A 13,126-nucleotide genomic window follows, 5' to 3' on the forward strand; every position below is an offset into this window, starting at 1 on the left:
GGTAGTTATTCTGGAAAGCAACAGCATGAATGATAAGCGTGTTATCCCTGTCCTCTTTTTTTTTGACGCAGGGGTAAATGCATTTACGCATCTCACCCCGGGCTGGGGAAGCCCATTGGGGGGTGGTATGTGGGACTCACTCCTCCCGTTACTCCCTCTGTAAGCCAGAGGAAGGGGAGGGGAATACCCACTAACATCCCCTGCGGTGTCATCCTCTTTGCCGTTACGGGAGCGTCATGGGATCGCTTGCGGCATTCTATCTGCGACGCCCCTCGGCAGGCCGACCGACCTGTGTTGGACACCCGCGCCAATGAGGAAGAGTACCAGGACGCTTGGCTCTCCTCCCACACGTGCAGAGCCGTTCCGTGTGGGCCCCCAATCCACTGGCTCTACGAGGGGGAGGAACTAGCTGTTGGCTAGGGCATATTGCCTACCTAGGGAGGAGACCCTCCCTCTTCGCCTACGCCGGAGCGGTAGCGCATCTGCACTATCTGCGCGCAACCGCTCCGCTGCTTCCTTTTGGGAAATCACAGATTCGCAAAAGGCCTCAACTTCCTTCCATGCCCTCTTGCTGCGCAACATGGCTGACACGACGTCGTGCAGCGAGAGGTCCCCACTCGTGATTTCCCCTGCCACCACCATGTTTTGGCATACCACAACCCATCGCCTGCACGATTCAAGTGTGTGCTGGGCCGTGTCATGGCAGATTGTCGTTGGTTCTCTCTTAATTTCATGCAGGTAATGACCGAAGCAACCGTATCCGGTTGTTACCTGCGTCAATCTGTAGCTGGGCACCCCGTGTTCTCTATCGAGCCACTGGTTAAATGACGGGAGGAGAGCCCCTATACTGCGGACTTCATAGAAGGAATTCTCCAGGTCACTCTTCCAGCGGTCCCTCAGTCTCTTGACAGCCTGTCGTTGCTCTCTCTTCGCCTCCTCTGGGTCGAGGCGTTCTCCACGCGCTCTGGGCTCTACTCTCATACGGTAATTTCCAGCTATCATTTTAGTTTCCAGCTCCCGGGGTGGAGTGCCTGTCAGGGCTCACGCCACCGCGAAATACACCGTATGGTATGCCTTTATTATGCGCAAGGCCACCACCCTCAGCGGACTCCTTAGGAAAGGCTTGGCTTTAGCCAAGAGCCTGTCTGCCCAAATTCTTGCCCCGTACAAGGCCATGCTCCGAACAACACCCACGTACAGGCGCCGACAAGGGGTTTTCGGCCCACCCACGTTTGGTAATAGCGGGCTAAGGGCTGAGGCAGCACCCACGATTCGGGGCGCTAACCTGTTCTAAATTCCACCTCCGGTCAAGAACAAGACCCAGGTACTTCATGTGTGAGTTGACCGGAACCCTCTCACCTGCAACAGCTATAGTTAAGTCCTCAGGTAGCGCCCTTCCAGGTCCCCCGAAGACAATTGCTTCAGTCTTCGGGAGGGGCACATTCAATCCTAGGCGTTCGATGCGACCCACTGACATCTTTGTCGCTTTAGAGTCCGGTCCTGTGCGGTCGCGTTCATGAGCTTCGCGCCGTGACATCACACGCGACGCGTCGGACAGGTCAAGTGTCTCCTTTTCTTACAGAATAAAATGTTAGGTATAAAAGTAAATAGTTTAACACAACCTTTAATATGTAGAAAAGGACGTATTTAAGTTTCGTCTCGTCCCCTGGGCATGAATATTTTTTTTTTAAACCGTTTATTTTACATCACTGATCCATAACGATTATTAGTATTAAACTTAAAACTATGCTAATTAGGTACTAAGAGTAAAATAAAAAAAAGAACTTATAACTAAACACTAAGATGTGTGGAGAGTAGGGGCGCAGGTTACCATACTCTATTTCGCTCTCCCAATTGCCACCTCCACCCAAAACTTTATAACATGGCAGTCGAGGTGCTCGGCCAACACCTTGAGTAGACTGTTGCTGCTGCCGCGCACCCGTGTCAGCATGGAGGCGATTCTTTTTCGCCTGATGGCAAAAAAGTCATCTACTCGCGCCTCAGCGAACATGCCGGACGCGCTGCAGTGCTTCGGCAGCCGCAACAGCATCCTCAAGATGTTATTATATTGAACGCGCAATGCGTTATAGGCTCGTTGTGTAAACTTCACCCACAGGCTGCACATGTAAAAAGTCTGACAGTAAGCTCTAAAGAGCGTCAATTTAACTGATGTATTACACCGTGCGAACCTGGGGGCAAGCATATTGCCTCTCACTGCCGTCGCTCTTTTCTCCCTTTCCAGATCCAGATCGTCATCGTCATTCAATTCAGTTGTAAGTATATGCCCCAAATACTTAAAGCGATCTACAACTTTTAGGAGTTATACTTACGAGCTTTGAATATAACAAGCTAACTTTGGGCCGTGTTTTATTTTAGACCATCCTACCGCGTCAGCCGAAGGCCCCAGCAACGCCATGTCGTCAGCGTAACTTATATTGTTAAAACACACATCACCTGTATGGCAACCGACATGTGCCCTGCTGAGTGCCTCGATCAACTCGTTTACGTAGACGTTGAAAAGGAGAAGGGATGTTAGCCCTCCCTGTCTCGCTCCATATTGTAGTTTGTACTCATCAGACTCCTCTCCCGCCCATCTCACTCGGTTGACCTGGCTGTTGTACCAATGTTTAAGCAACGCGACATGTTCAATGGAATCTCCCGTTTTTATAAGCTTGTATACAACCAGGTCAAACGCCTTTGACAAGTCCAAAAAGCACGCATAGATCGGCGTGTTCATGTCCTTGTAGTACCTGACAGCTTGCTTAAGACACAAAATCGCACTTTCGGTCGACAGCAGTCTTACATAGTAGAGCTGTAAGATTCCGGTTCAAATAACCCTTTAGCGGCGCGGTTCCTTTGTTCCGACCGGCCGTACCAATAGTTCCTAGGGACGCAGAGGCCTCCATTCGCATCCACATCAGCTGTCCACGGCGCTTAAAGACGTTCCTGGCTAACCAACGGCCCTCGGTACGACCATCTAGCATGACAGGGGAGTACCAACATACCACGGAACCAGACAGGCTTATTTCTCTCCCTTACGAACCACTACCATGACCCACGCTTCGCAAAAGGTTTTTTAATTAAAATAAAATGATTTAATTGAAAGCATCTGGGTGTCATTTGATCACCCAGCCATAGTCGCTTCAACAGGCGAGAACTATTAATAGATACCTAATTTGTTTTTACTGTAAACTATACCTAAACCTTGGTACCTAGTCAAGATGCCAACCGTTCGCGATATGATAATCTCTGCATTATGCAGTGCACCCTAGTCATCTGGAAAACAAAGCACATACGGAACGCGTTTCTGTTTCCCATTACAGCGGCTAGCTACAGCCCGAAAATTCCCACCAACTGGGCATATTGCTTACAAAGGGTATGTGACACACATTACTCTGCTCTCAGGACTTCTACATTCCTACTCACGGCTCTCGAATTTGCAGTGAGTAGAGTTCACTCTCACCTTCAGCAAAACCGAAAGACCTATATCTATATGACTAGTAAAATAGCCGAAACAATACGAAGCATCACTCTAAATGGCGCTACATGTAACGCCCCTTAAACTGATACAAGATTTTCATCTAATAATGTCAAGAACCAGTGGATGATTCAACCTTTACCGGTCGACGTGTTAAGACCTAGGATTTACCAAATTCATGTCGGTAAAAGCCCGAAGTGAACAATAATTATCTCACATTTCGGGCTTTTACCGATCGGCATCGGTAAAACCTAGGTATTACCGGTATATCCTAGGTTTTACCGTACTTCGGGCTTTTACAGTAACATATATATCTTTTATCTATTTAATTCTAGAACATGAACATGACACAGAATGTACCGTTGTTGCAGGGAGCGGCGATAGTGAGCATGGCGATCGAGGCCGCAGGCGAGGCCGCGGGCCGCGCCGCGCTGGCGAGGCTGCTGCGGGACCATCGCAGCGCCAGCGCTGATGCTAGGTCGGTTAACTTACCCTAATAGTATGTATCTTGGTTTGTTAGTTCATTAATGTGGGTCTCGAAACCTAAAGGACCAGTGGCGGTGCAAGACCAAAATTTGATGTGGGCAAGGTACATTTAGCAAGGCCCTCTAGTAACGCAAGAAATAACGAACATTTTTAAGTTGTGACCCCGATATAGGTACTTATTTGATGCGCGAGGCCCACGTTGCCAACGCCTAACGCCGTCTCTGTAAAGGCCTATGCGTCAAAATGGTCCAATAACCAACAGAGTAGAGAATTAGGTCATTAGATAGGTATTTCTATGTATTTCATTTCATACTACGGGCACCAAGCGGGAAACTAAACCATTTGCCACGCTCGCCACCCTGCAGCAATTAATTTACTTACTTGGACTCTATTGCCTAGGTAATAAGGGTGATGACATTTTGACTAAAATACAAATATCTCAGTTCTGCAATGGGATTCCGCTTGGTGCCCATAGAACGAAATGAAGTACATAGAAATATCTATCTAATGACCTAACTCTCATTTCTGTTGGGTTTTGGACCAGGCTCCATACAAAGCTGCCCATGGTCCTTTGAGCTTTGATCCCATTCTCGATTTCCATTTGAGCTAAAAAAATTCCATACATTTGTAAGTCGGATGAAAATGCAATATTATGGAGACAATAGGTGGCCATAGGAACTGTGATAAAACAACGCAACCTAATTGTGTTTGAGGTTTTTAGCATTGTCTCGATGAGTATTAGTTGCCCGTGGTAAGAAAAGTAAAGTCAGCGACAAAAGTTTGTACCAAAAATGAAATGTTTGCAAAAGACTTATTTTATCTTATTTTGAATGAATTATCTTGTTTGAAGCATACGTTTTCAATATTCATTACAATCAATAATCATTCATACAATTTATCTTTTTGTATGAATGTGAATTGTTCAAGTAAAGGTTGGAAGATATTTATTTCAGTTTCACCACGCATTTATAAATGTACAGTTTATTTACCACTTTGCGGCACGAGCGTAAACGGTCATTGTCAAAAAATATGTCTGCGGTCTAATTTCACACCGCTACCCATACAAAATTTATAAAAAGAGTCGTGGCATTTAGAGTCAGTCCAAGCTAAGTTGGCAGTGATCTTGATAGCCCTGCCTGTGCAAGTGTTAAGTGAACGTCATGGAAGTTAGACGTTTAAATGAACACTTGCACTCTCTGAGCTGTCAAAATTGCTGCAAACTTATCTTGGTTTGACTCTATAGTTCGTTTTTTTAGCATTAGAAAAAAGGTAAACATTATTATTGACTTGTCTTTTTATTGCAAATTATTGAATAATGCTTTTAAAAAAATAGTTAAATACTACTTATGAAAGCAAAAATATGTACCTAAATAATCGTATATGATTTATAATTGTCAGATATTAGCTGTGACTTACTTTTCAAAAGAGGCTTTTAATAAAAATAGGTCAAAATCGTTGACCTTCTTCGAAATGTTAGAAAAAACGAACTATTTTTTTTTATACCACGACGGTGGCAAGCAATTATACGGCCCGCCTGATGATAAGCAGTCATCGTAGCCTATGGACGCCTGCAACTCCAGAGGTGTTACATGCGCGTTGCCGACCCTTTAAAAATCTGTACACTCCTTTTTTGAAGAACCTCATCTAGACCCTCGGGGAAACCTCGGCTCATTCCACAACCGGAGCATCCGCGGGCCAGAGGTGTTACATGCGCGTTGCCGACCCTTTAAAACTCTGTAAACTCCTTTTTTGAAGAACCTCATCTAGACCCTCGGGAAAACCTCGGCTCATTCCACAACCGGTGCGTCCGCGGGAGGAAATTCCTCTTAAAGCGCACCATTTCGTGACCACAATATTAATATACTGATTTATGTATTCAGAAATTAATTGGTTTATTGGAAAACACAATTCCCCTAATGAGGGCATCATGTCAAACAACAGGCAACTGCAGACATATTCTCAGACAATGACCCTAAATACGAAGGTGCCCATACTCTGTGGTCGTAATGTACCGGCACGCGTTGCAGAGACCTGTGGCGCGCGCTGCAGCGGCCGGGCGCGGGCGGCGCGCCGCCGCACGCCTGGGACGGCTGGTGCGAGAAGGCCGGCTACCCGCTGCTGGCCGCTCTCAACACGCCCCAGGGCGATGTGCTGCTGAAGCAGGAACGGTGAGTAATAAACTATCACATATACAGACACCTATTTATGAGACGTTTAATAGGGAAGAATAGCTCTTCAAGTCTAACGAAATAACGGTAATTCTATGAAATTCAATTTCGGGAGAAAACGTTTCCCACTAACTAAATCTTAATAAATCACTTTGATGTTGATGTCGATCGCTTCAGCATAATATATTCTAGGTTTATAGGTTTCGCTTTTTTGTTTTTTTTTTTAATTTTGATAAAAAGATAAACCTCGTTTTTTATTGTGTGTAATAACATACAAAAAAATCATGGAGAATGGAAATTATTTAGAGGTGGTAAAACGTTTTCTCTTTTTGTATGGACGGTCAAGTGCTATACTTCCTTCTTAAGAAGAACGCGAGGGATTTTATTGATTCCTATCCCATATTTATCTAATACCTACTATACTCAAAAGCCAAATTTTCACAAAAACTCGCACATTTCTTATTCCAGTATCTAACATCAAACAACCTGTGGGAGTGGTTTTGATACCGGCTATTGCATCCAAAATTCTCAGGTTGGATCAGTTCTCAGATCAGAAACAAAGCTAAAATACCAATAATTTGTTGCAGTTTCGTGATGACTGCGGATCCGCCAGACCCTGAACCTCCTATGATCAACTCTCTTCTGACTCTGGACTTGCGGGCTGATCTTGAAGAACTCTTCTATGAACCAGGTAATCTTGGCTTATTGGTACATTCCTAAATCTTATCTTTAGCTGAAAAATTTCATGTGTGATTTCATAGGAATTTTCTTGCGTGAAAATTTCGGTTAGGGAATTAACTTTCTGCTAAAAAAATTTCGAATAACTATGGGTTCTTCATATTTAAAAGGAGTGTAGGTTTTTAAAGAGTCAACAATGCGCATGTACACCTGGAGTTGAAAATTCCACAGGGTACAGTATCCAATTACTAGGTAGGCGTCGAACGAATGCTTGTTCGTCATCGCGGTGATACATAAACAACTTCACAGTTTCTGATGCCAATGGTAAATGTTATAAATGCATTTAAATGAATATGGCGATATTTAAGTATTAACTTTATGAATGGACGCTGATGCTGATCTTTCAGAGAACTTGACGGACACGATGGAAGACGAGAACGCCACCAGCACCACGCCCGCGCCCACCACGCGGCGCCCCGCGCCCCGCACCACCAAGCCCCCGCCGGCGCCCAAGTGGGTCATCCCCGTCACCTTCTCCGTGGGACCCCTCGAACCGGGCATAGAGAATGACACGAAGATCTTCAAGAATATCACTGATAGTGTGTTGCAGAATGGGACTTGGTAAGATTCTTAGATTCAAAATTTTACGAATTTTACATTTTTTTATGAAATATAGAAGCGGGGTTTATTCGGGAGTTTTAAATTTATCTCCGACGTTCCGAGGACGGCGTTGTCCCCGTGGTTTCGGAGAAGACTGGCCACAGCTAACATCAACATCTTCTAGCCGCTCGAGTTTTTCGAATTATCCGCACTTGGTCTTGTTTATCAACGTATCAACTTGAACGTTTTGCGCACTAGAGATGTAGAGTAACATCCCTAGTGCGCACACGTGTTTACAGTTCGACACACAACACTAACGATATTCAATGTTTCGACTGTTCATATTCGTTTCTGCTTACATATTCTAATGACTGGATTCCATGTGGATGAGATCCCCAAACTCTCGTCCTGATTGCAATTGCAATGTTATTTGATTCCAATGGCTTCCCGCACTGAAATGAAATGAAATGTGTTTATTTGCTTAACATTATGTACAGATAGGATGGTATAGTCAATAATATTATGTCCAGATAATGTCAATACCTTATACTAGTAGGCATGCAAAATATTTTAAAAACCTATTTACATTATATTACATTAAATTACATATTTGCATAATCAATTACAATAACATTATATTTCAATAAATTATTATTATTAAATATTAACAATGAAAATAGAGCCAAGAATAGAATTAATAAATAATAAAATGTCATAATATCAATAGAAATCTATATTTAAATATTCCTTAACGCTATAAAAATTGTGCTGGCTTAAAAATATTATAATCGCTCGTTTAAATTTAATAAGTGGCATGTCTCTTAACGATTGTGGCAGTTTATTATATATTGTGTATGTCATCCCATCGACATTATTTCGATAAAGGGCCAAATTGTTTTTTGTTCCAAGAAGTTTGTTCAGTCGATTAGCTCTAGCATTTGGATTTACTTGAGCTATAAAAGTAAAGTATTGGTAATGTTTTTTTACAAAAATGCATATTTCTGCTATGTATATACATGCCAAAGGAAGAATTTTGAGTTTTTTAAACATGGGTTTACACGATTGCCTTGTACCAATACCGCTTAATGCTCTGATGCACTTTTTTTGAGCTTTAAATGCTCTATCAAAGTCAACTGAGTTACCCCAGATTATAACGCCATATCGTAACACAGATGATACATAGCTATGGTAGGCGTTTAAAGCTGTGTCTAAGGATGCGATATTTTTTAGTCGTTTGAGTGCGTACACAAATCGGTTCACTTTAGTGCATACAAGGTCAATATGTTTCTTCCAGTTACAGTGTTCGTCAAGAGTTAATCCCAAAAAGACAGTTGAATTAACCATTTCTACTTTAATATTATTGTACATTATATTTATAGATAATGCTTGGCTCTTATTTGTTCTAAATTGTACAGCTTTGGTTTTACTAATATTAATTCTAAGATCATGATTATTCAGCCAATTTACTATGGCTGTAATAGATTCATTAATTTCATTTTCAAAGGTGTCTACGTTCGTACATTTAAACAATAAAGTAGTATCATCAGCAAATAATATAGATTTGTGTGTTGTTACATCGGGAAAGTCATTAATATATAGAATAAATAATAATGGTCCTAAAATGCTTCCTTGAGGAACTCCTCGGCCATTAAGTTTATATTCTGACATGACACAAACTTTTTCATCATTAATTACTTTACATATTTCAGTGCACTGTCTCCTATCATTTAGGTAGCTAGTAAGCCAGTCATGGGCTTTACCTCTAATGCCATAATCGTAAAGTTTATTGAGAAGCGTTTTATGGTTTACAAAATCAAATGCCTTTGACATATCTAAAAATAATGCTATAATAGGCTCTTTACGATCAAGACACTCGGTAACATATTTAACTAAAGAAAAACTAGCCAGAGACGTCGATTTACCTGACTGGAATCCGAACTGGTCCGTGCTTAGTAGTTTGTTTTTGTATAGGAAATCATATAATCTCTTAGCAATAACTTTTTCGAAGACTTTTGACATTATTGGGATAAGAGTGATGGGTCTATAGTTATTCATGTCTAGAGCGTTACCTTTTTTGTATATAGGCTTAACTATCGAGTATTTAAGACGATCCGGAAATATACCTGTGGTGATAGAGAGATTAATTAAATACGACAGAGGAATAGCTAACTTATAAGCGCATAATTTTAATAATTTGGTGCTTATAAAGTCATATCCAACCGAATTTGTGTTATTTAGCGAAAAAATAATGTTTAGCACCTCATTTTCCGATACGGGAGTTAAAAACATAGAGTTTATTTGGTTGCATTTATGAGACCTGGGTAGAGGCGCTGTATTCGTGTTATTTGTACAAGTAGGATCTATAAAGAAATTATTAAATTATTCCGCTATTTCTAGGGGATCATCTATGTATTTGCCGTTGTTGTATATTTGGTTTACCTGTTTTATAAATCCCTTGGTGTTAATATTGCGATGAATTACTGACCACGTTGCTTTACATTTATTTCTAGCGGTTTTAATTGTCTTTTTGTTGACCATACGTTGAGCTTTATTAATGCAACGTCGCAGCGTTTTTGAGTACTTAATGTAAAGACTTTTAGAAAGTGACTTATCACTAGCAGTTGATTTTCTGTAAGAGAGGTAGAGACATCGCTTTTGTTTGCAACATTTCCTTATCCCTTTTGTTATCCAAGGCGAGTTCTTAGTTTTATGAGTAATTCTCACCTTAATTATCGGAAAACATAATTCAAAAAAGAGAATTAGTGAGCTATGAAACTCACTGAATGCTGCATTCATCTCATTATTAGTAAATAAATCATGAAAAGATAAAGAATGTATAGCATTGATGAATTTCTGTGTATTTTCCGCACTAAAGTCTCGCCTATATTCGTACCAGTACCTAACATATTTTAGTTTCCCTACATCAAATGAGACAAACTGTCCCGTATTATGATCCGACAAGCCCAAATGGTCATTTCGGCTCAAAACCTGCGCTATGTTACTGGCTACGAGGTCTATACACGACGATTGACGCGTCGGGGTAGAGGTATGAATTTTAAAATTATTTGCTTCCAAAATGCTAATTAATTCTTGACTTATCTTATCAGTTTTCAGTATGTTAATATTCCAGTCTCCACACAAGATAATTTTGCTCTGTTTTTTATTTATTTTAGAAAGCATATAATTTAATTTTTCTAAGAATTCCAGTACATTCGAAGAGGGAGTCCTGTATATACAGATAACAATCAGTCCCATTTGCTCTATCTGTATTCCACAGCATTCAAATATATAGTTTTCTGAAATTTGATCGCAAATATTTAGTGTTTTGTAGTCTAATTCATTTTTAAGTAAAATGCATGAGCCGCCTCTTCTTTCACGGAGGCGCGAGAAAGAAGCTGCCATTTTGTATTTGTTAATGCAGACGTTTTGTTCCATTCCTTTTTTAAGGAAAGTTTCAGTTAGGCATAAGATATTAATTAGCTGTTTTTTTGCGGAATATTCTTCCAGAACAATTTCTAGCTCATCCTGTTTTTTTAAAACACTAGCTATATTCTGGTGCAATAACTGGAAACTTGTAGTGTAATGGTGGTGAGTATTTTTAGTTTTTAATGTGGTTTTAGGCACGAAAGGAATGAGAGTGAGTTGTTATATTAGAGTTATTTGTTACAGGAGGTAACGGGTCTGTCTGTATACCTATATCATTATGTTTGGGAGAGAAAATAACTTTTTGTTCCGGTTGGTTGAACATATTAAATTGCTCTATATACAAGATAGTTTTCTTCATACCTTGAAATATCCGCTCTACACCGTTGTTATTTACATATCCAGACGCTCTGCTAAACATATCATACTCAAATGACAGTTCGACATTTGAGTCAAGTAAAAATGAGTACTCATATTTTAAGTTATCACGGTAAAGTAAATTATTAAAAGTTTCAATCCTCCAATTTAACATAATGCCAGTATTTTTACACCTGTATGTAGGTAAACATATAATAAAGTTGGTGTAATCTAATTTTGATAAAGTATCTCTAATAATGTTCACTAAACGCTGGTAATCTTTAGTTTCCTTAAAATCTTCTTCCCCGATGTAGACAATGCAATAATCCTGCTTTGTGAAATTTACTGTCTTTTTGCTAATGTCACGAAACAATTCTGTAATACCACAATTGGGCATTAAGTAATGACATATCTCTAAAGTGTCTGAAAGTGCATTCTGTGCCACTTGCAGTATTTTATTTCTTTTGTTAGCACTTATTAGGCAAAGTTTCGGCCTTACTATGTGTTTCGTCGTTTCTATTTTGAGTGATGGCGGCCCATGTTTTGTAGAAACTGGCTCCGGGGCTGTAGTCCGTTTCGTGGGATTCGCAGCCGTAGAAAGTTCTTTTTGAGCTAAGTTCGAGATTGGCGTGCTACTTATATGTAATTTCGTTGGTAGAGGTAGTATAGATTTCCGAGATTTATTCTTGCTAGCGTTTTTATTCTTTTTTTTCTTACCTCTTACGGTTGAAATTGGATTATTTGATGTATTTTCATTTAATATTTTGCGGTAAGTTTTTATTTTGATATAGCAATTGTCAACTGTATTTTTTAGTTTAGTAATGTCACTATTCAAGCGAGCAATTTCTTCGTGAGCACTTAGCAGCTGTAACGTTAATTTCTGATTTGTAGACTGCAAGTTCGCTATTTCAGAGCTATTCAAATCAGGCATATTAGGCAGACTTAACTGTTCCTGTCTACTACTCGATTTTGAGGTAGAGTCCTCTGAGTCGTCCGTATCTGTAGATGTATTAAGATATTCGTCCGAAAAATGGTAAGATTTTCTAGCATTTCGTTTTGTGACATAGTCGATACTGGGATATATTTTGCTGTCGCAAGAGCTATCTTCCAATGCCTTCGAGGTGTTAACGCGTTTAGGAGACGCTGGTACCTCATACAAGTTAGTACTACTACTAGCAGGCTGTTCCACACTGTGCCGCTTGTCGGCACACCGGTCCACGTCGCGCTGCTCCTCACCAAGTTCCACTTTGCGCTGTTCATCGTCAAATTGTTTCGAGTGGTTTTGCACTGTAGTAAGTTGCTTCTCTGTAGACTGATTTCCGTCCAGCGGTTTCACCTCTTCCTGTATGCCGCTATTTTGTTCTTGGAGGCGCTGAGTCTCGTCGCTTTGCCGCTCCGGAGATTGTGAAATTTGACTCTTTTCCCGTTCATCAGCTGTACTTGACGTTTTGGGTGGTAAGTCACTATGTATAGAGTTCGGTGTTAGTTGCGTAGAGTCATCGTTTGATTTGCTTGACGATTCAAGAATATGAGATTCAGATGTCGCGCTCTCAGTTTGAGTGTTTAGGTTTGTTACGCAGTTGCTACATTTCCATGTCTGTTTATTTTTACTTGTCATAAGTAAAAATCTCTGGGAGCTAACATTAGTGGTGCATTTTCGATGGTACGTATGTTTACACTTAGAACATTTTAAATATTCTTTTGTGGTAATAGTCGATGCGCACTTTTTGCAATTAATTTTACTCAATAATCTTCTGGAACTCGAAGCTTTGACGGTTTTTGTTGACATGGTGGTTTATATTGATAATAAGTTACTGGTTTTTTATTTTAATTTTAACGCCCTCTTTGATGGATTCCGCGTACTAAAGTTAAGCTATGTCTCTTTACTAGGATCTTCCTTCTCGATTACAACCTTGATCCACGTGGTAACGCTATT

General features: G+C 40.6%; 1 protein-coding gene across 1 annotated transcript in view; it reads left to right on the plus strand.

Annotated features, from left to right (window-relative positions):
• LOC133532374 (uncharacterized) overlaps window positions 1-13,126 on the plus strand; it is an 80,514-nt gene that overhangs the window by 45,934 nt on the left and 21,454 nt on the right. The window contains exons 15-18 of the mRNA XM_061870984.1: window positions 3,850-3,956; window positions 5,992-6,132; window positions 6,720-6,823; window positions 7,218-7,431. Of these exons, the coding sequence (XP_061726968.1) occupies window positions 3,850-3,956; window positions 5,992-6,132; window positions 6,720-6,823; window positions 7,218-7,431 (566 nt within the window). The remainder of the gene's footprint in view (window positions 1-3,849; window positions 3,957-5,991; window positions 6,133-6,719; window positions 6,824-7,217; window positions 7,432-13,126) is intronic.

This window comes from Cydia pomonella, chromosome 27, assembly GCF_033807575.1.
Source record: "Cydia pomonella isolate Wapato2018A chromosome 27, ilCydPomo1, whole genome shotgun sequence".
NCBI lineage: Eukaryota > Metazoa > Arthropoda > Insecta > Lepidoptera > Tortricidae > Cydia > Cydia pomonella.